This window comes from Strix uralensis, chromosome 13, assembly GCF_047716275.1.
Source record: "Strix uralensis isolate ZFMK-TIS-50842 chromosome 13, bStrUra1, whole genome shotgun sequence".
NCBI classification, from domain to species: domain Eukaryota; kingdom Metazoa; phylum Chordata; class Aves; order Strigiformes; family Strigidae; genus Strix; species Strix uralensis.
Window position 1 is genome coordinate 16,411,481 of NC_133984.1, and position 27,040 is coordinate 16,438,520.

General features: G+C 39.2%; 1 protein-coding gene across 2 annotated transcripts in view; it reads right to left on the reverse strand.

The window, feature by feature from the left end:
* Positions 1 to 3,300: 3,300 nt before the first annotated feature.
* Positions 3,301 to 27,040, reverse strand: part of COL4A5 (collagen type IV alpha 5 chain) — an 85,449-nt gene continuing 61,709 nt past the window's right edge. For both annotated transcript variants that reach the window (XM_074882675.1, XM_074882676.1), the window contains 19 exons: positions 26,627 to 26,776; positions 25,715 to 25,813; positions 24,642 to 24,731; positions 23,783 to 23,922; positions 22,726 to 22,852; positions 21,386 to 21,466; positions 20,710 to 20,808; positions 20,124 to 20,174; positions 19,123 to 19,308; positions 12,429 to 12,562; positions 11,954 to 12,026; positions 11,712 to 11,783; positions 11,206 to 11,334; positions 10,833 to 10,931; positions 9,335 to 9,547; positions 8,818 to 8,995; positions 8,122 to 8,236; positions 7,623 to 7,795; positions 3,301 to 6,058 (listed from right to left, as the gene is read on the reverse strand). In XM_074882675.1, coding sequence (XP_074738776.1) covers positions 5,977 to 6,058; positions 7,623 to 7,795; positions 8,122 to 8,236; positions 8,818 to 8,995; positions 9,335 to 9,547; positions 10,833 to 10,931; positions 11,206 to 11,334; positions 11,712 to 11,783; positions 11,954 to 12,026; positions 12,429 to 12,562; positions 19,123 to 19,308; positions 20,124 to 20,174; positions 20,710 to 20,808; positions 21,386 to 21,466; positions 22,726 to 22,852; positions 23,783 to 23,922; positions 24,642 to 24,731; positions 25,715 to 25,813; positions 26,627 to 26,776 — 2,291 coding nt within the window. In that variant the 3' untranslated portion in view covers positions 3,301 to 5,976. The remainder of the gene's footprint in view (positions 6,059 to 7,622; positions 7,796 to 8,121; positions 8,237 to 8,817; positions 8,996 to 9,334; positions 9,548 to 10,832; positions 10,932 to 11,205; positions 11,335 to 11,711; positions 11,784 to 11,953; positions 12,027 to 12,428; positions 12,563 to 19,122; positions 19,309 to 20,123; positions 20,175 to 20,709; positions 20,809 to 21,385; positions 21,467 to 22,725; positions 22,853 to 23,782; positions 23,923 to 24,641; positions 24,732 to 25,714; positions 25,814 to 26,626; positions 26,777 to 27,040) is intronic.

Genomic DNA, 27,040 nt, shown 5'->3' on the forward strand with positions numbered 1-27,040 from the left:
TTTTTAAACAAACTTTTGTTTTTTTCTGTCAGAAGTTCATTTCCTTCTGCTGTGGCTTCTTTCTTCTTCAAGTGGCTTTGTCACCCTATGTCCCTGAAGATTTGGAGAAGCTTTTAGTGTATTTCAGGGGAGTGATTCCCAGTTTGTCCAATTTTCTCTGCCACTTAGTGTAAAAGGTGACATGCAGCAAAATACTCAGTAGTTTTCTTTGGCATAGATTCATAGTGCTGGTAAACAAGTGAGGTTTTGTGTGGGAAAAAAAAAAAAAACCAACAATCAGTGTCTGATACTTTATTTTTCTGCTTTAAATGTAGAAGACTGTGGCAATTTTTTTTCCTAACTTTGTCCATGACTGGGTAGGGAAGTTTCATGGTCAAAAAGTACTAGTCCTGGAAGGAATTTTTAACAGTGTAGTATCAAATAGGTCTTCAGAGTTCAGGGTAGAAGGGAACAAGTATGGCTTGCTGTTGTGAGTTTTGTAGTAATACTTTGCTTTGATATGTGTTAAGTAAGGTCTTGGTATGTAAAACCAAAACCCATATAGTTCTCTCATAATTTCAGGTAATGTACCCACTGGTAAAAACAACTGAAGTTGTAAAATATCAACAAAATATAGAGCCTGTTCAAATTCCTCATGGACATGAAGGATATGTCAATAATTCTGTACAGAAAGAGTTTTTATCTATAGGTGTGAGCATATATGATCTATAAATGTGGGTGATTACTGTGAAATGTCTTGGATTAGATTTCTCTTTCTGATTTAATTCTTACCCTGTTACTCTGAATAGTGCATTAAAACAACTCCCTGTAAAAAAAAAAAAAAAAAAACAAAAAAACAAAACAGGTTTGCTGTAAGAATAGGGTTCTAGGATACACCAGCCCCTTACTTAGGGCCTTATCTTATAGCATGTAGCCTGTATTGGGAAGAAAAAGAAAACAGTGCTGCTCATACATGGCAGAAACAGCCCTACCAGCAGTAAACGAACAGGGAAAATTATCCAAACACTGTCAAGACTGTTGCAACCGTCTCACAAGAACTGCTTTAAGAGACCTTTGAGTGAATGTCTCATTGGATCTGAAATGGGCTAACTGCTTGAGGGGTTGTTTTTTGGGGGGGTGGGGTGGAGGACATAGTTTTGCACTAATTTTTCAAACCCCTTTGGGTGAATCACTGACAGAACTCTCTTGCTTCTGAAGCATGGTGAAAGCCCTCAATTAAAACCAGAAGACAAGTTAGACTTCCTATCTGAATTTGAAGACAGTCACTAGAATATGTATTAAAAGTCTTTGTTTTGAAGTACATTGACCAGTTCTAATGGGCCTTGCATCTCGCTGAGCAATATGGTACTGGAAATAATCAAATAACTGGGAATGAGAGGTTCATAGCAGGCAAAGACCTTTTCAGTTACTGGGTAACAATACAATTTGTATTGCATATTTTTCATTCCTGCATCCTCTTTTGGCTATAGCAGTAGCATTCCCTCAACTATAAAATTTCTGCCCTCACTTTTCCATGAAGGGTTGTGAAGCAACATGTCTTGGGGGGGGGAGAGCAGGAGCTGTATAGACCTGGGAGTTAAGAACCCCACTCTTCTTTTGTTTAAAAAATACCCCACCAAGCTAATTTTCTTGGATTTTCTTCTGAGTTACTGAGTTAATTTAAAACTTTTTAAACAAGTGTTATGGTTTATAGGAGACTGACTGCCAGGAAATGTAGCTCAGTGGGCACTGAAGCTGTTTGTTGGCACAGTAGCCTCAGCCACCATTCTGTGCTCCACCCAGGGGCTGCAGTGAGTACCTTTACTCAAGACAGCAGTTTGTCTGCTTTACTAACTAGTTACTCTTCATCTTGCTGCCAGCTGAGGCTGTTCTTGGGCAGTAGTCACCTGTCTGCTACAAAGGGTTGAGTGAGTTAATCTTTCTTTCAAAAGCTAATAGTTCTAGATACATAGCCTACATTTTAAATGTAGAACACTGTTAGTACTCCCCTGAGCTAATCACTGCTCCCGTCTTTCATTGGCAATCGTGTCCTGCTTTTTGTCAATAAAATACCCTGGAAAGACTAAATTATTCTGGGCTCTCATGCAGTTTTCAGCTTGTGCTTCTGGTAGAAGTAGTTATAGCAGCAGAAGTATTATGTGTCCAGCAACAGTGCTGGATTGTCTAAAGCATAACTTCTCTGGGAAGGACCTGTTAAAACCATGTCATGCTGCTCACAGCAATACAGTCCTAAATCTGGCAAAATGATCTTCCCTCGGGTATCTCTAGGATGGCACTTCTGTAAGGTTCAGGCAGCATACTGACTACAAAATACTTAAGCTTTGACTTAATCAAAGCATATAGAAAACAATTGCAGAAGATGACATTTTAGAACTCTAGCATATCAATGTAGCACTTTTTCAAATTCTAAAAATACTTTTTAGAATAGGTACTTCATCTTTTGATACCCCCCCACTATAGAGGGGGCTGACCCTTACAATAGAGGACAAAACACTGCATGCTTCTAAAGCACAGAGCTGGCATGTAGTTCATGGTACAGAAATGTTGCTGCACGGCCCTGTGTGCCCACTTTGGTTTATAGATTGTACATTGATCACAGAATTGTTGCAGAAGTTTAAATCCCACCTTATGAATGAATTTGAGGTTGAAGAAGCTTTTCTTTTTAGTCAAGGATTATAATAGGACTAACTAGAGTGAAGGTACTGAAAAGCCTGTCTTAAAGAACAACGTTCACTAATACTAGAACAGTGTAAATCCAAGTTACTCAGAAGCTTGCTGGGTTTTAGGACTTGCAGACTAGCATTCCTTTAGAAAGTTGCATTTTTTCACTACTCAGCCCGGTTGCAATTGACAGTACACCACCTGCAGCAAGCTTTCAAGAACAAGAACTGGGCAGTGAGCAAAGAAAGGTAATGCACTCCCCTTCCAGTAAGCTTTTTTTAAAGTCGTTGCTGTGTGCTGGCACTTCCAGGAGCTCAGGCATGTTGCTGTTCTAGCTTTCTTCCAAAGCTATATGGTGCCCTCGAGTGGCTGAAGCGTGCAACTTGACCTTCTATAACTTAAAATACAATTGAGTTATCTTCCAGGTTCCTGCTCAAGATTAACTGAAATGGATAACTTTACATGATTAGTTAAGAGAATAAAAGCTTTAGTTAAATCAGCCTTCAGGAAAAAGAACCTTAGTTGTCAATGAAGAAGTGGTGTTCTGAGCTGGATCATGTTTAGGCTATGTTGAAGACTACTTGAAGGCTCTAATGTTCAAAACAGTTTTTTACGACTTCAATAATAAATCTGTAAACACAAGCTTTTACCTGTAGTTTAATATTTATATACTGATGGATAGCACCTAGAGGCCCCAACCAACATTTGAGCCCCCTCAATGTCTCTGCCCCAAAGAGCTTACAGTCTAAGTAGTCAAGAAGTAGGAGAAAATAATAACCATGCTTTCTTTTATAGATCAGTAACTCTGATCCAACACAGGTCAAGTGATTTACCTGCTCTAAGGCACAGAATGTGTGGTGGGAATTAAAACAACATCTCTTGAATCTCTGCTGCAGGTCTCAGTTAAAAGATGCTCTTTCCTCTCTAGACTTCCTTTCTCTTAATAAAAATTAGCCCATTTGGAAATCTCAGCCTGAAGCTGATTAGTTCTCCAGGTCAGGGTGAGAGCTGCAGGAACAGAACAGAGAACACATCTATCAGAAGTGTAGCTATTTCACATATTTTCATTTTCTGTGGTCCTTCACAGGTTTGGGACTTAACGCTGCCACAAGACTAGCTGTTCTGGGTGCTATATACCTTAGACTGGAATGTTATCTCCTGTCTTAACACTTCAGTGGGCTTTGTTTTACATGCTGCGAGAGAAGGCCAAATCTTAGAAAGAAGCACTGGTTATACACTACTGGAACAAACATGTTCTGCCCTTTCCCAGGTCCCCATATATGAACACTTGGTGGTGAGCACAAGACAGGGCTTGGTAGGGAAGGCTGGGAGAGCTCTTTCCTTTGGGAACTCCTTGACCTTAGCATCCATTCTTCTGCTTTTTGGGGCTAGGGAAAGGCTGCTATGTCCATTTTAGGCTTCTGAGGAGCCAGCAGTGAGATAAGGGCTTGTGTTTATAAGAAGAGACTTACTATTTTATTTCAGCTTTGGTAAAAAGTTCTTGACTTGGAGGTAGCAGCAGGTTGAGTTTATTTCTATATGCATCAGCAAACCAAAATAAAATGAGTTGAAGGATGCACATTGCTGAGTTGCCCACTCTCTACCAACATATATAACTGCAGCTAATTGAAAAAAAGACAAAGCTATTAATATTTTGCACTTTAAACTAAAGAACTTCAGTTTCATACTTAGTTGAAAGCTTTTGAAATCAGCACCAATCTCATTGTACAAATCACTGGCACCTGGTCAGTCACCAGTCCTATGTCTTTTGTCAGATGTGCATAAAACAAGGACATTTCTGATGCTCCGTGTTTACAATAACTGAAAGGTAAGAATGAATAGCCATTAGCAGATAAATTACTTAACAGTAGTCAATAAACAAATACACTTCACCTGTATAAAGCAGTATGTTAATTCACAAGTTAAGTTGTATTGATAGTTGAGGTGGCGATATACAACGAAAATATTAAAGTAGCATCACTTGAAAAATAGTCTTGCTTTGTCAGGGAGCTCTGTTTATACAGAAGGGTAAATGAAACAGCACTGACCATAGAAGCTGAACAGTCATGCATACAAAAAGCGATCACTTTTCAGCTATTGCACAAGTCGTGACACTCCAAGACATACACAGTAGGAGTCTTTTGTTACAAAATGACATCAGAAAGACTGCATGCACCATCTTTCAAGGCCTTATGTGAACTAGACATACACAAGAGTTGCTGTATACTGTAAATACATTGTGGATGTGTATAAATTCACATAAGATTAATTTGTAAATAGGAAAGTTTCCACCAGCTTATGCTTTATTTTATTCACAAGGTTTCTTAGCATGTACACTATTTTGGATAAAATGCATGACACCACTTCAGAGTAGAGGTTTCATGTAAGGATAATCTTAAATGCTTTGGTAACTGGATATTCCCAAGGAACAGGTTTTGTTAAACCAAACTGATTACTAAAATGTGACTGTGACTTTAATTCAGGAAAGAAGGATATAGAATATGGCTAATAATTTCACATATTTTCACAAGATAAAACAACCTTTTCAAGTGAATTGGGATTTGTAAGCACAAATAAAACCACTGATAGCAGGGTGTACAACATTTAAAACCCTGATCAAAATGACTTCAGAGTAATTGTGCATTCCCCAGATATATCAGGTTGGCAACTGAGGAAGGAAATGAAATATTAAATGAAGAAGTTGGCATAAGAGGGGTAAATTCTCTCTGTACCACAAGTTTCATAATAAAATACTGCCATATCTTTTAATTTTAGACATAAGCATTTTTATATCAGTCTGGTTTGTTTCTAAATGACTGAAAGTTTCAACTAAAAAGGTGTTTACACAATATACACATTTCATTACTTACAAAGAGAAATAAGCTTAAAATTTCATATTAAAAACCTGGGATACAGTAGGGTTAGTAGCACCATGAAAAATGTTTTTCAAAACTGCAGTCTTGTTATTTTAAACATACTCAGTGCGTCATGTTTTTCTTTATTCTCTTGGTTGATCAAAAAGGTGCCATTTTGGTACAGGGAGAGAAATGAAAAATTTCATCTTCTGATCCTTTGTGAACCTCAGGTGTTCTTTTCTGTTTCCAAGAGGTCAGTTCTTTCATCTTAGTCCTGTTGTCAAATATGTACCGAACAACCCTTAGTTTGGCACATGAGTGAGGTACACTTGAATTTGCTTGGTTAAAACAGTTTGGATTTGTTTTTTCTTTTCTTTCTGCACAGTAGCACCATTGTTGCAGCTGGAAGACAGTGCATCTTAGGAATTTTCAACTGTTTTATAAAACATTCTCCAAGATGTTACGTCTTCTTCATGCAAACTTGACAACGACTAATACGCGTCCTCAAGTCTCCAGCTTTCAGTGTCTCTGACTGAGGTTTACTGGTAGACAGACACAAAGGTAAGGTTAGGTTAGCTTTTTCTTTGTTTGCAGAACTGTTCCTTTAAACTACTTCATTCACAGTTTAAGATAACACTAAGTACGTACGCAGGGAATTAGTCATGTATTTGAGAGTTTTCACAGAATCACAGAATTTGATTCTTTTCCTTAAGGTTGATCTTTCTGTATGTCCTCAACACCAGATGACAGATGCTCAGCTGTGTCCAGTGTCTCAGTATGCACAAGGTGTGCTAACCAACTACTTCAGGCTAGCATATGATGTAGCACAAACACCAGCATGGAAGGTGAATTTTGTACATTTAAGACAGTATTTCTGGGGTTTTTTGTTTGTAGCCTTTGGGTTTCTAAGCTAGAAGGGGACCTCAACTACTCAAAAAATACAGCAACAATGAGATTTGTATTTAAGTGATGGCTTTATCAAATTATTTATTTATATTCTGAAAGGGTAAGGAGGTGGAAGATTAATATAACAAATTCACGTAATATGCACGTACACAGAGTAAGTCCAATTCTTAAAAGTTTCTTCTAAAAAATAGAATAAAAAAGCAAGTTGTGTTTATGGAAGACAGAAAATAGTAGAGACAGAAAACTCAAAGGTGCATGGTAGTTATTAGTAGGCAGTTTTCACTAGTGAATTACCACTGATCAACTAACCTGAAAACTTAGAGTGATGACTATTTAATGCACATTAAGTATCACAGTTGTAGATGTTACACAAAACCAACTTGGGAGCCACTACTGCTGTACAACACAGTGCACACTGCCAGCCCTGTACCACAAAGCTACGTTTTTCAGTTTGGTGTCAGTGGGAATATTTATGGAGTTTTTATCAGTACACAAACAGGGCAGTAGCAATTTGTTCTAGGAAAGAGATGACTTTTTTGCTACTCAACTTGAGGTTTTGCTACTCAAGTTGAAAGGGAAAAAGTTTGAGGAGCTGAGAGACTCCAGCCAAAATGCTGACTGCAGAGAAGCTGAGGACAGAACGTCCATTGGCTTCCTTGCAGCCAAAATGTCATCCTAACTCTTCTGCAAAGTACTGGAAAAAATGCTTGCCATGGAGGGTATGAAACCTCCTTCACACAAGACTTAAAAAGCAGGTCACATGAACATCTGTCTTAAAAGGTTTAAGCAGAGTTGATCTTGCCCTTCATGCCTGTCCCTTTTATGTCTCTGAACTACCTGTTCAAATATTTGAGTCTATTGAAAGGCCTGGCAAGAAAAAAAAACCAACAGAATTGATCTTTTAGGCTCCAAATACAATAACTACAGTAAGACTACTTTCAGAGAAGGTACTGCTAAAGGTGAATAAGAATTGACATAAGAATCTGACTCCTTGCAAAACAGAATGTGCCCTAGCAAGTTTTTTCATAATATTAAAGGCTTACCAAGGAAACGCTTGAAAAACTGGTTGTGAGGGGGAAAACAAATTAAATTATTTCCCTATACCCCTGTAAACAAATAATTTTTGATCTTTGGAATAAATTCTGTTTCCAAAGCTTTCATTCTGGAATAAAGCAATATACAAGAAACAAGTTTTCTTACCTGAACATTTCTGACACCTCTACAGTTGCCAGCCAGAAACTATATGAATTGGCATAGTAATTACAAGTGCCACGACCATGGCATTCAATGAATGGAGCTGAGCGGAATTCTTCTAAACAGGATCCAGGCGATGCCAAGGCCTGTCCAGAGCCCTCTGCTCCAGCACTAGTGTGCTGGTGTAGGGGTGGAGGAAAAAAACACACAAACGAGAATCTTACAGTAGGTGCTAAAAATTAAATAGCACAGCATTCAATTACTAAAAGAGCCACTGTTCATTCTTGGTTGAGATAATGCAGCGTCAGACACCTCCATAAATACCAGTTACGCTGGGGTCTGTGTACTGGAAAAAATCACTGTTAGTCTTGGCTACCATGGTTAGTAATTGAAGGTAAAGGCTTTTGAGTGACAACCACTGTAGTTTTTAACAAACTCCTAAAAAGCAGCTAGGTGAGGACACAAGTGGGTACGAGCCACTTCTGGAGCAGGAGGCAGTTCTTACCATCATGAAAGAGTAACCAATCCAAAGGGAGTCCCAGCCTGGAGGACACGAAGGAATCTGAATAGTCTGACTGTGGACAGCTATCACCATAGCAGGAGCTTCACACACAACACATCTGGACACAGGGGAAATAGCAGGAGAAGCATGTGATATTAAAATATGAGTATGTTTTATTAAGAATTCTTACACAGAGAAAGGCAGAAAAACTGGCCTGTGAGAGGCTGTCCTAGTAACCTAGACTGCTACTTCTCACATATTTTGTAACAGCAATAAGATGGTATTTTAGAGTGCAAAATCTGCCTGTATTTCCACTAGCAACCATTGGCTAAAATACTGAAGCAGTTCCTGAAACAAAACCTGGAAGCTCGAAGTCCCCAGGTGAACACCTTAATTCTAGAGCCAATAGCTCTCATGTTCTCTTTCCTGTCCGTGGCAATCTTGCACTGCTGGTTACATAGCTTCCTCAGTCGAGGAGAGCTCTTACAGCTTTTCAGCCTCTAATTATCACTGCTGCACATAGACAGACCTTTCAAGACAATTAATACTTCAAAACAAGGTATTTTCCTAGTATTTCCCAGAGCAAACCATGCCAGACTCATGTCCTAATATCCAACCAGCATGTTGGAAATACATAGGTAAGATGTGCTCTTTATCCAGATATTAAAAAAGGAGAGCCGATGGCCTGCTTTGTCTCACCGGCTAATGAACGGCTGGATGCTCTGCCCAGTCAGCGGCTCCATGCTCATCGGCATTGGCTCTGGAGTTGATAGCCAGTAGGAATAGTCATTCCTTGATGCAAAATTACAAACGTTGTTGATGTTGCAGAACATGAAGGGCATGGTGCTGAAACGTCTAAGACAGCTCCCAGCAGTACCTACAGAGTAAGATACATAAAATGTGACAGCAGAGTTTTCACTTCATTGCTTTTTATAGCAATTCTTTGAGAACAGTAATTGTGTATTCTTCCTCTCCACCCATGAGTGCACAGAATGTGCTATCAAACTGTCACATGAGGGAAAAACTTAACTTCTCAGTTTTGGTTTACATTCTTTCATCATAATGTGCAACCTCTGGAGGTAGTGGATCTTAGTATGCATTTCCCCTCCTCATCTAAGAAAGCTCTAAGACGGTCATATCTTCTGAGAACCAGAGCATTTGAAGAAGGAGCTACAACCTCTTTCCCCTTAAAGCCAGAGCATAGAGAGTATCTCACCCAAATCCTGGCCATGTGCTCTCTCATTTCCTTGCACATATAGAAGAGAGAATCCATCATATATTCTTGATGTTCCTTGTGGACATAGTGGTGTATCCCTGGTCTGGCTGTGCCGGGTGATAAGGAATCCGTGAGCAACAGAAGCTGTTCCAGGAGGACCGGGTGGGCCTTGTAAGCCATCAGGACCAGGAGGTCCCTGTATTCCTCGTGAACCTGTTCGCACAAGAGAAACACGACACAGAGTATTTAACACCACCATTTCTTGCTTGTTTAGGACTAATGTAGCTCTGAAATGTAGCATGGTCTTGTGATTAATGTGCTTGTGAGTTGGGGGACCTGGGGTCTGCTGACACTATCTTCCTCAAATTATTTTTTCATGTAAGTTTGGTTAAATCACTGAGGCTGTCATAGCCAGGTGTAAAATAGTGCAACTTCCCTGTGTTGTAGGGGTATTGTGAAGTTAAACATGTTCAGAACTGTGAGGCACTAAGATAACAACTGCAGTGGACAGGACAGCCACTGGAATGAGTCCAAATCACCTTCCCAATTCCAGAACGTATTAATCTGTGTATGCAGCTCAGTAAGATAATATTGAAACATCCTGATCAGGATCACAAAATAAATGGCAGAGCCAGAAGCAGACACAAGTCTCACTCTAGGGCATGCTAGGATAACACCTGAGCCAAAGCCCACCAAAATGAATAGAAAAGCTGCAGTCAGTTTTGGGTTACAAAAAGTGGAAATAGGCTAGAACAACCTTGACTGAGAGAAAGAATGAGTCATGTGACTGAGAAAGGTATCAGAAAAGGCATCTGTTCTTGAACAGCAAAACTATCAGGAAATAAACCCACAAATATTTAGACTATGTTATTCCGCAGTCATTCTTATTTACATTTTTTTCACTAAAATAATGCTAACATTTCATAGGGCTACTCAAAGGAAAAAAGGCATTATGGATTTTTGTACTGTTTTAACTATTTAAATTCTAATACTTTTTCTTGCAAGTTGCAATACATAGCTACTTAATACGTATCATCTTCTTTAGAAAATTGTTGCAGTGCCTAGTCTGATTTCTTTTATCAAACTGTAATTCTATGCAATAGCTGCATGGTAGCTGATCTCTGTCCCTGGTGAAATTATTTCCTTTATGAAGTCCGTTTTTGCCCCATTCATGATTTCCATACAAAATTAGTTTACCAATCTCTCTTCTGTTTCTTACTATCATCATTATCTCCTGTGCATCACCTGTGCTGCAAAGGGGGTGCCATTAAACTTGAGATAAAGCACTTGACAACATGCAGTGACCGATGATGTGTTGGTTCCAAGAATATTGCAAATGAAAGTATGTTCGGCTGTTTGTAATATTTTTGCATAAAGAAAATACTAAAATTATAATTTTATTATTTGCATGAGGCAAAGATCTCGCTTCCCAGTATTAGCCTGCGCTCACAAAAGGGAGCATCTTTTCCACTGGGTCTTCAAAGGATAAACACCATACCTGGTTGGCCTGGAAGACCTCTCTCTCCTTTACGTCCTACTGGACCATCAAAACCAGGCAGTCCATCTCGCCCTGGGTCACCAGGAAGACCAATTGGACCTAGAATAGACAAATGAATAATTGAAATAAAAGCTCTCAAAATCTCACTAAAGAAATCTTTAAATTGTCTGGGACTCGTCTATTGTTTCTTCATGATACATTAGACAAGAAGAGACCATTAAACGAGATGTATATGGTGGAATCCTACATTTATCTATTACCTCTTGCTGAATTCAGTAACTTGTCTCTGCAGCCTATGCCAAGTGACTTGCATTGCACCCTGCAGTCAGCTATACTGCTTAGTCATTTTCTCTGTGGCCACCTAGGATCATACCTGGCAAGCCCTGTGGCCCTGGCAATCCAGGTGGCCCTTTCGACCCAGGCTGTCCCGGAGGTCCCGGCGGACCAGGGTCACCTTTGACAACAATGCTTCGTCCAATGGTACCTGGTAAACCTGGTGGACCTGAGAGAAAGCAGCTTAGTATTAGATAAACCAAACTGGAAGACAGCATTAGAAATAGTTCCTGTTACCATTATCGCAAAGTCAGAAGCCAAGAGCTCTATCAGTGCGAAGAATAACTGTATATATAAGGCAAAAAAAGTGCTCTTGGTGACCCCTTCCCTCAAAGGACAGCTCTTGCAGGGGTTAACGCATGTAGACTGGATACAGAGTATAAAGTATGGTAGGATTACTTGTAGGGCTAAAAAGTATAGCCTGGAATTGTGTTTAAGCTATTGTTCACTTTCATTGCTGGCTGAGACCAACTCAGTCCTACATCTGTGTAACAAATTCTACTGGCACGGAGCAAAAGTGACAATACCGCTACCCAGGACTCCTACCTGGTGGGCCTGGCAGTCCTTGACTGCCTGTGAGGCCAGCAGGTCCTGCAGGTCCGGTGGGACCCTTCATACCTGAAACATCAAATTCAGACAGTTATACAGTGAAAGAACATGCTGTCTTACAAAATCTACTGCAAGAATGGCCAAAATCAGCTGCCTTTTCTCCCTGAGCGGCTGTTATTGTGTCTGGAGGTTTTAACTTGAAATGCTCGTTAAATACCTGGGAATACCCAGTTAAATACCTGGGAATCCTGGAACGCCTGGAAGCCCGGGGTCGCCCTTCATTCCATTCAGACCTGGTCGACCAGGATCCCCCTGAACAGAACAGCTTCACGTTATTCACTCATCTTCTTAGGAGTTTCAGAAAAGCAGAGAAAAGGTGGCTGGGGGATGAATAAGCACTGTGGGTCTGTGACCTAGTGCTTTGAAGGGCTGATGCCATGCACCCTGCTCACTGCACTGGGTGCTGTCAGAGAATGCTGTAACATGAAGTGTGCATTCACAGCTCCAGCTCCCACGGGAATATAATGGGGACATCCTGCCCAGATACTGGGGAATAATTAAGGAAAAGACCTTCTTACTTGATAGAAGACAGGGTGTTAGCTACCACATTTTGGCTTTTATTGTACTATGATAAACTGCATATTCCACCCAAATAAATTCAATTTTTATTGCATTTTAAAATAAACCAGGGGAAAACTCCACTTCTTGTCCTACCTGGCGTCCAGGTGGTCCTTGATCTCCCTTTTGACCAGTCAGGCCAGGTGGGCCAGGTTGACCCGGGTTCCCCCTTTCCCCTTTAAGTCCTCCATTGCCTGGTGGCCCTCGTGGACCTTCTGGGCCAGGTGGACCTTAATGTGGCAGAACAAATATATGCACAGATCAGTACACATCAACCATTCTCCCCCAGTTTGTGCCTTCAGCGTAAAAAAAAATTAAAGATATTTTGGCTCTATTACAATGCTGAATTCAGGATAAACTAAAAGGAAAAGAAATAGAGGGATTATTTGCACTACCCAAATCAGGAACAAGGCTCCTTATCTAGCTGATGCAGAGAAGCAGGTCTTTCCAGAAGGCAGTGCAACTCACCTGCGGTAGCAGCTTACCAGTGACCAGACCAGTGCCTTTAGTAGGAGCCGAGAAACCCAAAATTAGATGGTACAAATATCCCCTCTGCTGACCTGCATACATTCACCATCTCTTAAGTGCTATCTTAACAGACTGAATTCCCTTTGAAAGCCAGTCTGAACAATGTAAAATATTGCTGCTTTTTTGCTGTTAAAATTTAACACGCCTACTGAAGAGCCTGGTATATAGTGTCTATTGACTGCTGGGCAGCAGGAAGCCCATCATTCTGCCTTGCCGAAATAATAAACTGAGTTGCAGAAACTGCCTCTGATGGATCTGTCTGTCTTTAGTAGAATTATGCTGTGAAAATCTAGTAGAGGAACTGTGCTGTGTCTTTAAATATTTCCCCTTTGCTACAGCCACATTAACCCAAAGGAAAGCAGTGGATTTATGAGAAACTTAGGTATTTGGAGAACTGAAAGATGAGACCCCCACCTCTATGCCACCATATAAATAGAAGGCAACCAATACTAGTTTGTGGCAAAACAAACCATAAGCAAGTGCAGCAACAGCTAATAACATTTTACAAGTTAGATCTCATAATTGAATTAACAAAAGGATCTCTTTGCAGGACAGTGCTATGACATTCTACCCTGTGGTACAACAAATCTAATAACATTTATCAGTGTGCTGAATTTTCAATTATTCTGCAACCTCAAGTAATTTAACTTCTCCTTTGACACCCTCATAGTCTATATTCAGTGAATAAATTTGATGAGCTGTATTTCTTGCATGCAAATCTGAGTATAGAATTCCTTTCAAAATTTTTCTTTTCAAATCAACAGCAATTTTGTACCAGATTTCACACATATCCTGTAGCAGTTTCAACTACAGAAAGCATCCCATCATGCAAGGATTTTTTGGGTTCATTTAGCTCTTTTATACCGGTCTAGTATTGTACACATGCAAAATAATAATGGGTTACCATCTGAGGCATGCTAAACAAACACATACAATCTGCAGGGTAACCATAGTCCTTAGACAGATAATCATAGAATTACAGGAAAACATCTGTTTCTCTTACATCAAGTGCAACGCAGTAAAATAAATTGACCGAGTTAAGAGTCTAACCTGGAGGACCTGGAAGGATCAGAGTTCACCAAAGCCCAATGATCGATGTTAGAAGGGTCAGACATCACACAGTACAAAACAAGATTACTAGTTAGAAATAGTACAGATGACAGCATATACACTACACAACAACCCATTTCACCAGCATATTTTGTATTTACAATATAATCCACATGCATGCATAAAACCATACATGAATACACAATGATATGTATTTTCAGATACAAGTTATTCTGGTGACTAGGCTCTACTAAGACTAACTTGACACTTCACTTAACAGCAAAATTAAAGCTTTACTAAAGAACGTGTTATTGCTTTAACATTACAGCTGAGGTCTGTGACTGGTTAGTCCTACTCACAACAGGGTTTGGACTATGTAACCATTTCACTGACAATAGTCAACGTCACAGGGCCTGAGAGCTTGGCAAATATGCAGTTAAATTGTGAATGACAATTTACTCTTGAGCAAAATTCTGCTTTGGGCAGGGGGGGAGTGTGATTAACAGAAGGACTTCTCATCGCTAATCAGGTAGGAGCCTCAACTATCTGTGAATACAATTCTAGGACTGAAAAGTAGACTTACACCCTCTTCAAAATGGTAAGGAGGACTGACATGGATCAACAGGGCTGCAAATGCTATAAGCAAAAATACAGCAGAACTTACAAATTTAGAATGAGTTGTCCTTACTGTTAGCATTATTTTTTCTTGATAAAAATACCCCAAGATGCTAATTTACCTGTTTAAGATTATTATGGAGAACAGCACATTAACAACATCCTTAGAAGAATCATTTAAATGTCCTCATTCAAAAGGTAAGCTGGTTGTCCCCATCATGCTCCTGAATTAATACATATTTTAGCTCCTGTGTCACTTGCATCTTTCATGTCAGTGAAATGATTTAAATATATCAGCATATCACCATGCATTTTGCAGCTAAAATCTAGAATAAATACACGTCAGGTTTACCTCAATGCCCTTTCTTACATATTTGGTAAATGATTTTAAATACTAACTGTAATACAGTTGTTAAAAATAATGACATGGACATTTCATTGTTACTGTTAAGCACTTATAAACTATATTTCACGGTTAGATAAGTTTTGCTATGATTTATAAATCTGTCCTATACCTGTTGATGACTGAACTCTGGCTGAGCACAGTCACAGGGTGGAACAAAACATGAAGCAACTGATAAATTCCTCTCTGCATACCCAATGATGGTAACCCTCTCTGAAAGTGTGGTTAGTGCTTGTGTGACCACAGTTTAATTAAAAGGTAAAGCCACATTCATTTTTTTACATGACTGCAGAAAGCTAGGATTCAGCCATCAGGGGCTATGACATTTGCTGAGGACAGCACACTAACATGTATTCCTCTGTTGAATTTTCATGACAGTTCTTTGCTTCCTGAAAGTCATCATAGCAAAACCTAAAGACATTATTATTAAATGGATATACCAAGTCATTTTCAATCTAGACACAGATGTTAAAAAACTTTGCAAGAGCTGGCTTGTGCTATATGCTGATATGCTAAAATTACGATAAGCTTGTGAAAACAACCATGTTCTTACCAGTCCTGCTCCACTGCCCTAGCATTAGGGAGGGGAGGGCTGTATGCTTCATATCATAAAATACATGTTAAAAGGAAGAGCTTTCCTCATTTCCTCTAACTACTGGTGAAGCAAAACAATGGAAATAAGGATTTCTCTGCACTGGAAAGTTACAGTGCTAAGTTGGGAATGTAAAGCATCACTGTTACTCTGTATAAATCTTCCTGCAGACACTGTTGGTATAAAAGAAGCATCTAATTTATTTAAGTCACTTGAGAGTGTCCAAAATCAACAGTAGCATGTGTTACAAAAATGAATACTGTCACTTGCCCAAACTGCAAAACACAATTATATAGCAAAGACATGGGAGGACAGCGCAATATGCTTTTTTAAAAAAAGATGAAAAGCAGTATATATTGTTTTCAACTTTGCTGAGAATCAATATACTAAAACAAGTTTCACAGTTGGGGACACTTATTAAAAGCCTTGCAAATCTGGACCCACATGATCTTCCACAATGGGGAGAGCAACACTGTGTCCTTCCAATGTCAGTCCTACAACAACGTAGAGGAAGAGTCTGAAAGCCAACTTGGAGCTTTTCTTTTCTACCACAAATTAAAAGGTAAGTCTGAAAAATGACTCAGCATATCTACATTTAGACACTATAAAAGTATGTACATTCATCTTCATGCAAAGTTATTATTTTGGAGTTAAGGGGCTAACCTGAGGGACCTGGGAGTAGGGGGTCAGAGTTCACCAAGGTCATCATTAGAACAAGGGGAAAAACATCAAAATTGTTAGAAATATCAACAAGCTAACATATTCAACTAAACCTTTCTTTTTAGATTTAGCTCAATATTCCTTTACATACAGTATGCAAAACACCAAACTATTATTATTCATAGCAATGAAAATAGACATGTGGAGTAACAGCAATGTTGTGTTGCCCTGGAAATCGGCTTAATTTTATAACCAATTAATAAATCTGTCCCAACACCATCTATCTATGTTTGTTTTAGGGGCAACTCAACTGAAGTCAGAGAGCTACATCATGTTTGACTTCATTGCTTTTACTAATCTTAGAATATACCCAGAAGTCAACAACAAACAGTATATGTATACAGCTTCTGGTTTTATTTATGTCCCTAGAAGGGGGGTAATTTGACAGCCACACAGCTGCTTTTATGACTGACTGCCTTATGTTGAAATGTTACAAAATCAGCATTCCAACAATAGACTGTGTTATCATTTGGAACAAAAGGCTGGAGTGCCGATTGTACCAGAACTGCAATAATAGTTTGGTTTATCCACATTAGTTCACGGATAACTGAGCAAAACAAATGCTTCACTTTATACATTGCATGCAACAAAAATGGAAATAAGAGAAAGAAAGAGAGAAAGAGAGAGAGAGAGACAACATGGCTGAGCAGAACCTCACTGGTTGTTTTCCCCCTACTAGTGCTCATAAAACTGCACAAAATGAGTCCCACCATTCCTCTACTTCCCCAGCTGATTAGAGGCAGTAAGCACCTGATTTATACAGAGAAATGTGAACAAGATGAGAAGCTTCATAAAAACTCCAGCGCTACAGCAGAGCACAGAATCTCACTTGGTAGTTTTATTATACATCAGGAGCTGCTTAGCTGGTTTACTGTTTGGTGTGGTTTTTTTTATTTGGTTTTTGTTTTGGGGTTTTTTGTTTGTTTGTTTGTTTTTTTTGTTTTGAGTTTGGAGATATTCTCTCTATAGGAACCTTTTAAAAATGAAGCCTATACTCTTATGGATCAATCAGATTCTCATGCCAAAATTTTAATTGCTGTACCACTCTACATACAGAAAAATTATCTTTGGAAGATCTTGACATCTAGGATGTCTTAGGTCTTTATTTGGGCATGCTTAAATTACAAAGCCCAAGTCCAGCATCCCACCGTCTCTTATCCCTTCACTCCTCCTCCCTCTTGCCCCAGCTGCAACTCTAACCACAGTAAGCAGAGCTGGGATTACTTGTCCCATACTCCTACGTGTCAGTGAGCAACTAGGCAGCAAAGGACAAGGCCACACAGAAAGTGGAAAGCAGATTAGGACTACTAACTTGCTGCAGGGATGCCCCACTGACTGGTTAGAGCCGCTGAGGCACAGCAAAGAGTAAATTCCTCCAGGAGAAAGGGAGAATGCATGCACTCCTCCTTCCACTAACCAGATAGGAAACCAAGAAGAAATTGTGACTGGCTGTGAATTATTAACCCACTGGGTCGTTCCACACCAGTCACATAAAAAACAGGTTTAGGCCACAACACAATTCAAGTATTTTTGCTAGGACTAAAAGAAAACCTCATTATACTGGCAAACAGCACCCCAGTTTTAAAGTGTTATGAATTAAAACCAAATGTTGTTTATAATGACTCATTTTTTAAATGCCATTAGGACAGATGAGTTCATAGCCTACTCTGCACAAGAGAAAAGCTCATACTACCTTTGAGAATAATCAAATATTACTCAATTCCAGTTCTAGTGAAAATATTTTGATAAAATTCCATTGTAGAAATGTTTTTCAGTGGGACTGCCTTCTGCTGTATCAGAAGCAAGCATGAGGAAAAAGCAAATCTTAAAATCTTTCCAAGTGTGTACTGCAAAACTAAACTCTCCCTTGATGACCCAAAATAAACAATGTATGTGTAGCAGCTATTTTGAAAATGTCCTAACTCAAAACTTAACTTTCCCCAAACATATCTTTGAATAAGAGAAAAATCTGAGGTCAGAGTTTGAGGGCAATAAATATTACTTCTCCATTAATACGCAAAGAAAAAAATCAACCACCAGCTTGGTTTGAAAGTAGTCTCTTTCAAGGAGAATATAAAGCACGTTGAGATGAGTCTTATTGGTGGCAAAGTACTTCTGGATTCAAAATACAGCAATAAGCTTGAACCAGAGCTGTGACAGGTTGATTAGAGGTAGATTTTTCAAGAGCAGTATCTAAATGCAAATAAACATTCTATGACACAAAATAGAAATCAAATTCTAATACACGCCAGGGAGTTGCTCAGCAATGTTAACTCAGTATAGTGTTTTTTTCATTCCCAGAATTAGTTGGTGCAGGAACAAAATGCAAACATGGAATGGAAAGATGAACACGGCATGATGGTGCACTGAGTCCATGGGAGCCACATGACACAATGGAGCAATGACTTATGTTACATGACACGAGGATGAAGAGGCAGCTATCCAATTTGATCATGCTGTGATGCTAGCGTGAATTTGATTTTCATGACTCTTAAAATGATGGGGTTTGTTACTTTTGGTTTTTTGTGCGCGATGACATTTGCTGATCACGTGACAATACTGCAAAGGTATCAGATGTTCAGAAGTCGATATCGTGCTCGCTAGATGATTACTGTGACAGCATGCGGAGAATCTCCCGTTTATTAACGCATTAGATTTTTGCTGCTAGGTATCAGAAATTAATAGAAAGAAAGGCTGTTTTATTTTACTCTCTTTGTTACTCTTGGGAACAAAATCCTCTGGTTGCCCACAGACATTAAGACCTATGCCATGAGGCTTGAACTTATCCATCCAAATAAATTGAGAAAATTTAAAGGCTGATAACCTACCAGCAAAATATCAAAGTACTGACAGATGTTGATAGGTATGGCTCACGCTTTTACCTGGCCTTCCTGGAACACCTGGTGGGCCAGGGCTACCTTTAGGACCTTCCAGAGGTGGCCCTGGTAATCCTGGTGGACCTGGTGGACCCTGTAGACCAGGAAATCCCTGGAAACCTGGTTCTCCCTTCAGACCTGGAAGTCCAGGGGGCCCCGGTGGGCCAGGTAACCCCAGTTCTCCTTTTTGCCCTGTAAAACCAAACAGCCATGTTTATGAATACTGTTACAAATTGATAGGCAAAAAAGTCCAAATGTCAATTTACAGAGCCATTTCTCTCTCTTGCAGAAGGTGCAAGTCTGGCCGCAAGTCACCTCATTTGCACAGTGAGACAGTATAAAATTGGTCTAACATTCAGAAAAGAGTTAGGGGTAATAATTCTTGCAGAAGAAAGTGCTATAGCTTCTGACATATTTAAAGATGTTGCTGTGTCTCACTTTACAGTGATGCTGTAATTCATAAACATTCTCTGAGTTTGTAAGCCTACAAGCAATGTTTTCAGTGAAGAAATCTGTCAATATTAAGGCTTCATCTTTTTTTCACACTGCTGAAAGTTAAGACATACTTGCAAAATTCTCAAAGAAGTTTGAGGAATTTAGGAGCCTTAATGCTGTTGGAAAGTAATACAATGTAGGTTGTGAAGTTGCTTCTGAAAATACAGCAAGCAGCTATATTTTCAAAGCAGCTTAACTTGTCTTTTGTTGTATGAATGCTTTATTTACTGAAACAAATCAGCGAAGTTCTACACAATGCAGCAGACTATTATCCTGAGTGGATTTATGCTGTCTACATAATTGCTAATTTATAAATTTCAGTAGTCAGTAACAAGTGTCTTTATCACCGTGGTTAACTGAAAACGGTCTGCTGAGAAACAAAAATACATTATTTCAGTTGTTGCTATGGCATTCATTTGTTGCAAAACATACAACATGGCTTTTTTTTTTTCCGGTGCATAGATATATTGTACATTCAACCTTTTTAACAAAGAACAACAGAGAAACTTTACCTGACAATCCTGGGAGTCCTGGAGGTCCTGGGCGCCCAAAACCTGGTAGACCTGAAAAGAAACAGACTCAGTTAATAACGAACATTTAGCTTTCAAGTCTCCAGGAATAGGAACATGAGGCTGAGAATGATGAAAGTGCAGTTTGTCTAAACCTGATTCCTTCAGAGTACCAGGATTCTCATTCACTCACCAGTCTACACCAACACTAGAGGTTTTGCTACAAAGTGCGTCTGTAACTTTCATAAAGTATTTCCATCCATTCCCAAGATACTCTTTCAGATTTTGGGAGTTAATACATTTGCATTTTTGGTTGGGGTTCTAGCTTTAAGGCAGACATTACACTGAAGCAATAGTTACTGTGGAATACAGGAACAGGGGCTGGTGTTGAAGTCAGGTAATAAAAACCTAAGACCTGATTAAATTATTGTCCTGTGCTTCATTGACAGCTTGAGAGCTCCCTGAACCATTCAGCATCTGGGAAGCACAGAAGCAGATTTGAAGGTGTGTGGGCAGTTATAGGAAAAATAGAGAAAGAAAATCATAATGCAGAGTGAGGAGGAGAAATCAAACAGAAAGGATACCTAACCTGGTTCGCCCTTCTGACCAGCTGGTCCAGGGATACCATCTCGACCAGGCTGTCCCTTCTCCCCTGAAGGACCAGGAGGGCCAGGACGACCAATATCACCTAAAAGGGGGATAGAACACATTAGCACGCTAATGCCTAACCTGCAATAAAAAAAAGCAACCTCCCCCTGACTCCCCACCATCTGAATCTGAAGTTGTGACAATGTCATAACAAGTTCACAAGGGTGTAATCTTAAAATTAAAACCTTTTTCTCTCCCCCTCTCTCTCCCCACTGACAATTTAGAAAAGGCTTTTAAGGGCTGTGACCTTTTAAGCAGTTAGTGTTTGCTAAAAATAATATAATGCTTCCCTTTAGGATAAGTTAGAATTTTGCTCCTACAAAAACAAGTTAGACCACTGGAATACTTAATATAAATAGAGCTGGTAAATACTGAAACAGTTAACTTCTTGTTTCAATAGCTAATGATATGACTATGACCGCAGACACAAGTCGTCAAGAAGAAGTTAAACTTCTTTCTTTTCTAATTTCAGTGAAATGTGTGCAGTGGTGTTTGAGCATTCACATACACACAAGATGCATTTTTATGATGTTAAAAAGATAAGAAGAAAGGAAGTGGCTTCACGTATTATGTTCTCCACAGAAGCAGCTGACCTTTGCTGCACTGTTCATGCTCACCTACTGGCCCAGGTGGTCCAGGCAGGCCAGGATTACCTGGAGGCCCCTCAATACCTTTTGGTCCTGGAATTCCTGGCGTTCCTGTAAAGTACAGGCATTTCAATCAAATTAAGCATAAAACTGGCTTTTCAGCAGATCTTGAAGTGCTATAATTTGGGGTGCCCTGAGTAACAAGTGAGCTAACTGTATCAAGATACTGTACGTATGCTCATTTTGCAAATTTACAGTTGATCAGGGAGATGAATTATAAAGCAAAGACTGTACAGAAACAAAACATACTAGCACAACTGTCTTTACTGCTACTCTCAAGATCTTGACTTCTTAATTGTTGAGCGCCCATGGCCAAGGACACAGTGAGTCTGGCAGTCTGCTAGGAAATTACCATTTGAGACAGGTGTTTCTGCTTGACAACAAATTGAACGCATTATGAACTGTGGTTGGATAGTCCTTCCCCAATCCTCTTTTCCTCTCCTGAAAAAGGATCTTCATAAAAATGGTGTTTAGTTAGAATTTACATCAGATTCCCACCCCTACAGCATGAACTGAAAGGGAGGTAGGAAAAGCAATCAATCCATTGCATGATATCTGTTCTGAACAGCACCTGAGCCTGATCAAGGTAGCGTCTCAAATACACTGTTCCAACTGTTCACAGTCTTTAAGGTATGACATGAAGCAGAGGTTAAAAACTGTCAGGTTCATGGCCAGGTTTTGTTCTCTTCTAAGCTTCCTGCTGCCATGACTACACTGTTATAAATTCCCTAACTTCCTACATTAAAGTAGCTCAAGCGTACTTGTAGAACAGCCTTTATTGTTGCAAATGCAGCATAGGTAAAAAGCTTGTTTTTTTTAATTGAGAATGAAAGAACTGACATATACACATAAACAACTGCTATTAATTTTTTAGAGGAGTGCAAAACCTAATTTCATTATGTTTCAGAAAGACGTTTCTTTAGAACATATTTTTAGACAATAAATGCTATTAAAGAAGCCCAGTTTTCCTGATGACATATTTTTGTTGATTCATAAAGGAAAAATACGGAGCCAAATACAGGTATTTTGTGGGTCAGGGGAGGCGAGAGTGACTGCTGTGGGGAGTGGAGAGCTAACACAACTGCTGCACCCCCTCAGAGCAGATGAATAATTTCAGAAGGCACTCTCAAGTGATGCATTCACACACTTACTCTTGCAGTGACAATTCCAACAGCACAAAGCTTAGAAGCAGCAGATTGATAGAAACTTTGAAAGAAGCTGCAGCCCTCCACCGATTACCTACTGTGTTTAGATGCATATACCAATATAAGCAAGAGGGAAAAAAAAAAAAAAATCCTGCTCAGAATTACCTGGGAATCCAGGAAGGCCTGGTTCTCCTTTTGCACCTGGACTGCCTGGAAATCCAGGCAAACCAGGATTTCCAGCTATACCTTTACTGCCTGGACTACCTGGATATCCAGGCAAACCAAGATCACCCTAGAAAACATTAAGCAGAATTAAGAACCCAGAGTAAGCCCTTCTAGTATGTTCCCAGTCTTACTATCACAAAAAGGTCACCATCACATTGTGTACGCTTCTCCTTATATCCAGTTAATTTTCATCTTCTCACACAGAAAATGAATTGGAAATAGCAATTATAAAGATTTTAACAGTTTCCCCATACAATTTCGTGTAGGGTATCAGAGCTTTTCCTCAGAACTGCATACATTAAAAAAAGCATTCCCTTTTCTTTCAGAAGAGACAGATACTTTTACCCCATGATAATGCAGAAGAAAAAATGAAATCTGTGGAGCTTTAATCATGCAATGTTTTTTTCTAAATTAATTGCTGCTCAACTTCAATTGTAAGGCACCAGTGAAGGCTGCTAGATATTCTGTAGGTCTTTGTCACTTTTTTGTGGGTGACAAAAAGAATGACATAGGTAAATATTAGTGCAAATGTTTTATATAGACCTACAAATTTTAAGCAGCAGTAATCATGATATATTGGCTCCTCAGCAATTTATTCTTAAATGCATATTGTGTTAATTCTTTTAGAATTAACTACATAATTAGACATGGGAACAATTATATTTATTGTACAAATCCCTACCAACTACCAAAATGTCAGTGGGTGTCACAGTGCTGATTAGGCCACTAACTGAACCCAACTTGAAAAATCTGGTAAACAATGTTCTCCTTTAACCAGATTAAATTATATATAAATATTTTCATCTTTAAAGTTAGAAATTTTTGCTCTTACCTGACAAGAATAAACCACAGTCAATCCTACTTGTTATTAATATATTTACATACATATTTACATTTATACATAATATTTATTACATTATAGTAAAAAAAAAAAAAACCAAACAAGAGGATCTCATTTCCTCATGGAATTTTGTCTTGAAGAATTCTGTAAATGTACCTTTGGTCCAGGGAGACCAGGAATACCGATGCTTGAAAGACCAGGGTCACCTTTGTCTCCTTTCAATCCAGGAAATCCTGCAGGCCCAGGCTGCCCTGGACGTCCTGCTATTCCTTGGCTGCCTTTAATGCCTGGGGGACCTGTCCAAAAGATAAAACACAACTTTTATAAATATAAATAAAACTTCTGCAGTGGTTCAGAGAAATCACTCAAATTACAGCAACTGAACTAGAAAGGATTAACAAATTAACTCGCTGGCTTTGAATACCTAATGTGGTTTTATTTTTAAGAACAAAGTAATACAATTACCTAAAAATCTGTCATGGCTTCTTGCATGACATTTCTAAGCTTTCTTTTTTTATTCTTAATTTACACAAATCCAAATATCTCATTGTAGTATCTAGGCACAATTTAATATTAGAATCCTCAGAAACTGTAATTTTTGTTTCAGCAATCTTTCTAAATAACGGAATTGACTTTCTCTTTTGCTGGCATCTGATGTCTGTCTTCAGGTGGGTTTACAGAATCATCTTTTTTCTGAACTTTCACAGAGTGGAATCTGTGAAACCAGAAAAGTATGAAAGTTACAAAATTTAGATCATTCTGCTTCCACATCCGTAAGCACTTTACAATAATATGTATTTACAATATATTTGCTGTTTGCATTTTCTGTTTTAATGGGTATTTCCAATTTCTTACATACTATTTCAACAAATATGGTGTAGGGCTTTATGTATTCCTCACCTGCATTGCCATTTAAATATATTATTAGATACTGCACACAAGCAGATTCACCTTTGTACTATATAAAAGGATAACACTAGACAAAATGAAGTAAAATACAAGAACAGAAACTAACCTGGAAGGCCCATCTCTCCCATGGCACCTTTTAACCCTGGAGGTCCTGTTGGTCCTGGTTGCCCTGGAAGCCCTGTGTCTCCCTTGATGCCTAGGAAAGTTGTAGTTTTAATTAATGGCAATAATTAAGAGTTTCTGATATGCATTCTCATATGAATATGCTTGTCATATAATTACAAAGGCAATGGATTTGGAGTTGCTTTAGGCCTCATACTGCTCCTACACGCTTTTTCACATCCATTGTAGTGAAATATAAACATCTTCAGTTTGTTCTGAGCCAAGATCTGATCAGGGCAACTCTTCTGTGTTGAAGATTAGTCTAATGAAAAGGGTCAAATCTCAGTCCATGATTTGACTGAAACAACTTAGTACTGGTGTTACTTGGTATCTCATGACTTGTTCTGCAGAATGAACACATTATCTCTTTCTCATCTGCAATAGGTATTCAGTAGGTTCTATTATAGAATTGAATGCAACCTACTATGCTCAAACTAGTCTGAGTCCTGGATGGTTAAAAAAATTCCCCAAGCCCAACAAGATATTTAGAGCAAGACCTACATTAGACATAGTAAGCAAAGATTCAAGATTTCAGATAAATTGTTATAGCTGTAGGAAGAAGCAGTGCAAAACAGAATTTGTTTTCTTGATCCTTGCAGTTCTTTAAAGCAAAGATGCAACATCCAGACAGCCTTTACAATACATTCATTTGGCCACTTGCAAAGTATGAGTATGATGACTAACAAAAGAAATAAACATATGAAACAACTCCTGTTGGCAGATCCTGCAGTCATGTTGCTTTCTCAAGCAGCAAGCACTTTTCCAGTCATCCTAAAAGCTATCCTAATCTTCGATGGGATCAGCTTAAAACTGCTTTTGGGTCTGGTAAAAGGAACGAGCAAAAAGCATGCTGTTTGGATAATGATTTTAAATGTCCCCAAACTGTGTTGCAGCTTTAAGTGTAAATTCCTAGGCTTTGCTTAAATATACCTGGATTAATATCCCAATCCCATGCGATAAAAATGCATGTAAATTTTTACATATCAAAGCTGTCCATCTGAGGCCTTGTTTACTTACCTGGCAATCCTGGCACACCTGGTGGGCCACTAAGTCCTGGTGGGCCTGGGTCACCTGGGAGACCTTGGTAACCTTTCTGTCCTGATAAACCAGGAATACCTCAAAGGAAAAAGATACATTTTATTGTTATTACTATTACCACTACTGTAAGTTTCCTCTTTTGCCTTAAGAGATCAGATGTAGCTAAGTGTCTTAGATCAGATGTAGCTAAGTGTCTTAGGATCCTACCTAGGCTTCATAGAAATTAATACAATAGATAAATTAGCACAGTAATGGATGGGCCAACATCAGAGAAAGGCATTCTGGTTCTCTCTACGGCAGAATATTTTTACTCTTCTCAACTAAGTTAGAGTTCAAAGGAGATATCAGACCCCTTGGTGGGGAAGGAGTGGGAAGATAGCAAGTGAGGAGAAAACAGACTTGAGTCAACTGAGCTGCCAGCTTCCCAAGTAGAAGACATTTAGCTCAGGGGAGGGTAAGCTTACAGAGAGAGCATCTGGAGGTGATGCATGAGCACACGACCTGTGCAACTCCATCCTACAAGGCAAAGGCCCAAGGGCCTTCGAGACAGAAGGAATGCAGCCAGTACAGCAGCCATGACTATTATCTCTCATCATGCTTAGGAATAACACCTAGAAAACTGAATTGTAATTGTGCTGAAAGCACCTTAGTGCTATTACAGTATCTCCATATGCCAAATAATAGTAACAGTTAGTGAGCAAGGGCATTGCACACTAACCACCATAGAACCACTTAAAAAAAAAAAAGGCTAAGAGACCCTTAGCTGCCTCTATATTCTGAGTTCATTTTTTTTCCTGTAAGAAAGAATGAACTGTAATAGATTCAGTTACAGGTCACTGTTATCTGTAGAGTACAAACCACCTCCCCAGACCGACATGCAAAGTTCTGTACCTGGAACACCTGGCTCGCCTTTTTCTCCTTTTGCTCCTAGCTGTTTCGGATCAACTTTTCCAGGCGGACCTGGCAGGCCTGCTTCACCTTTGATGCCTTTCTGTCCTACCAGTCCCGGAGGCCCTGGCGGCCCAGGTAATCCATTATTACCTACAGTAAGTACAGACAACAAAAGGGAAAAAACCCATAATCCTTAAGGTAGGCTAATGTACCTGTCATGCTTTCTCTTGCATAGGAATTCCATGATTTATTCATGAAGCTGGAATTCACTAAATGATCAGTCAGTTTATGCAAGGTTCTCCACAGCACCTTAAGTCCTGGAAGAAAGCCGAGTGAGCGGACTGCATGGGAATGTCTGTATGCTGCAGTCAGTCAGCTCTGGCCAGCCCAGCTCCGAGGAAGCAGCTCTCTATG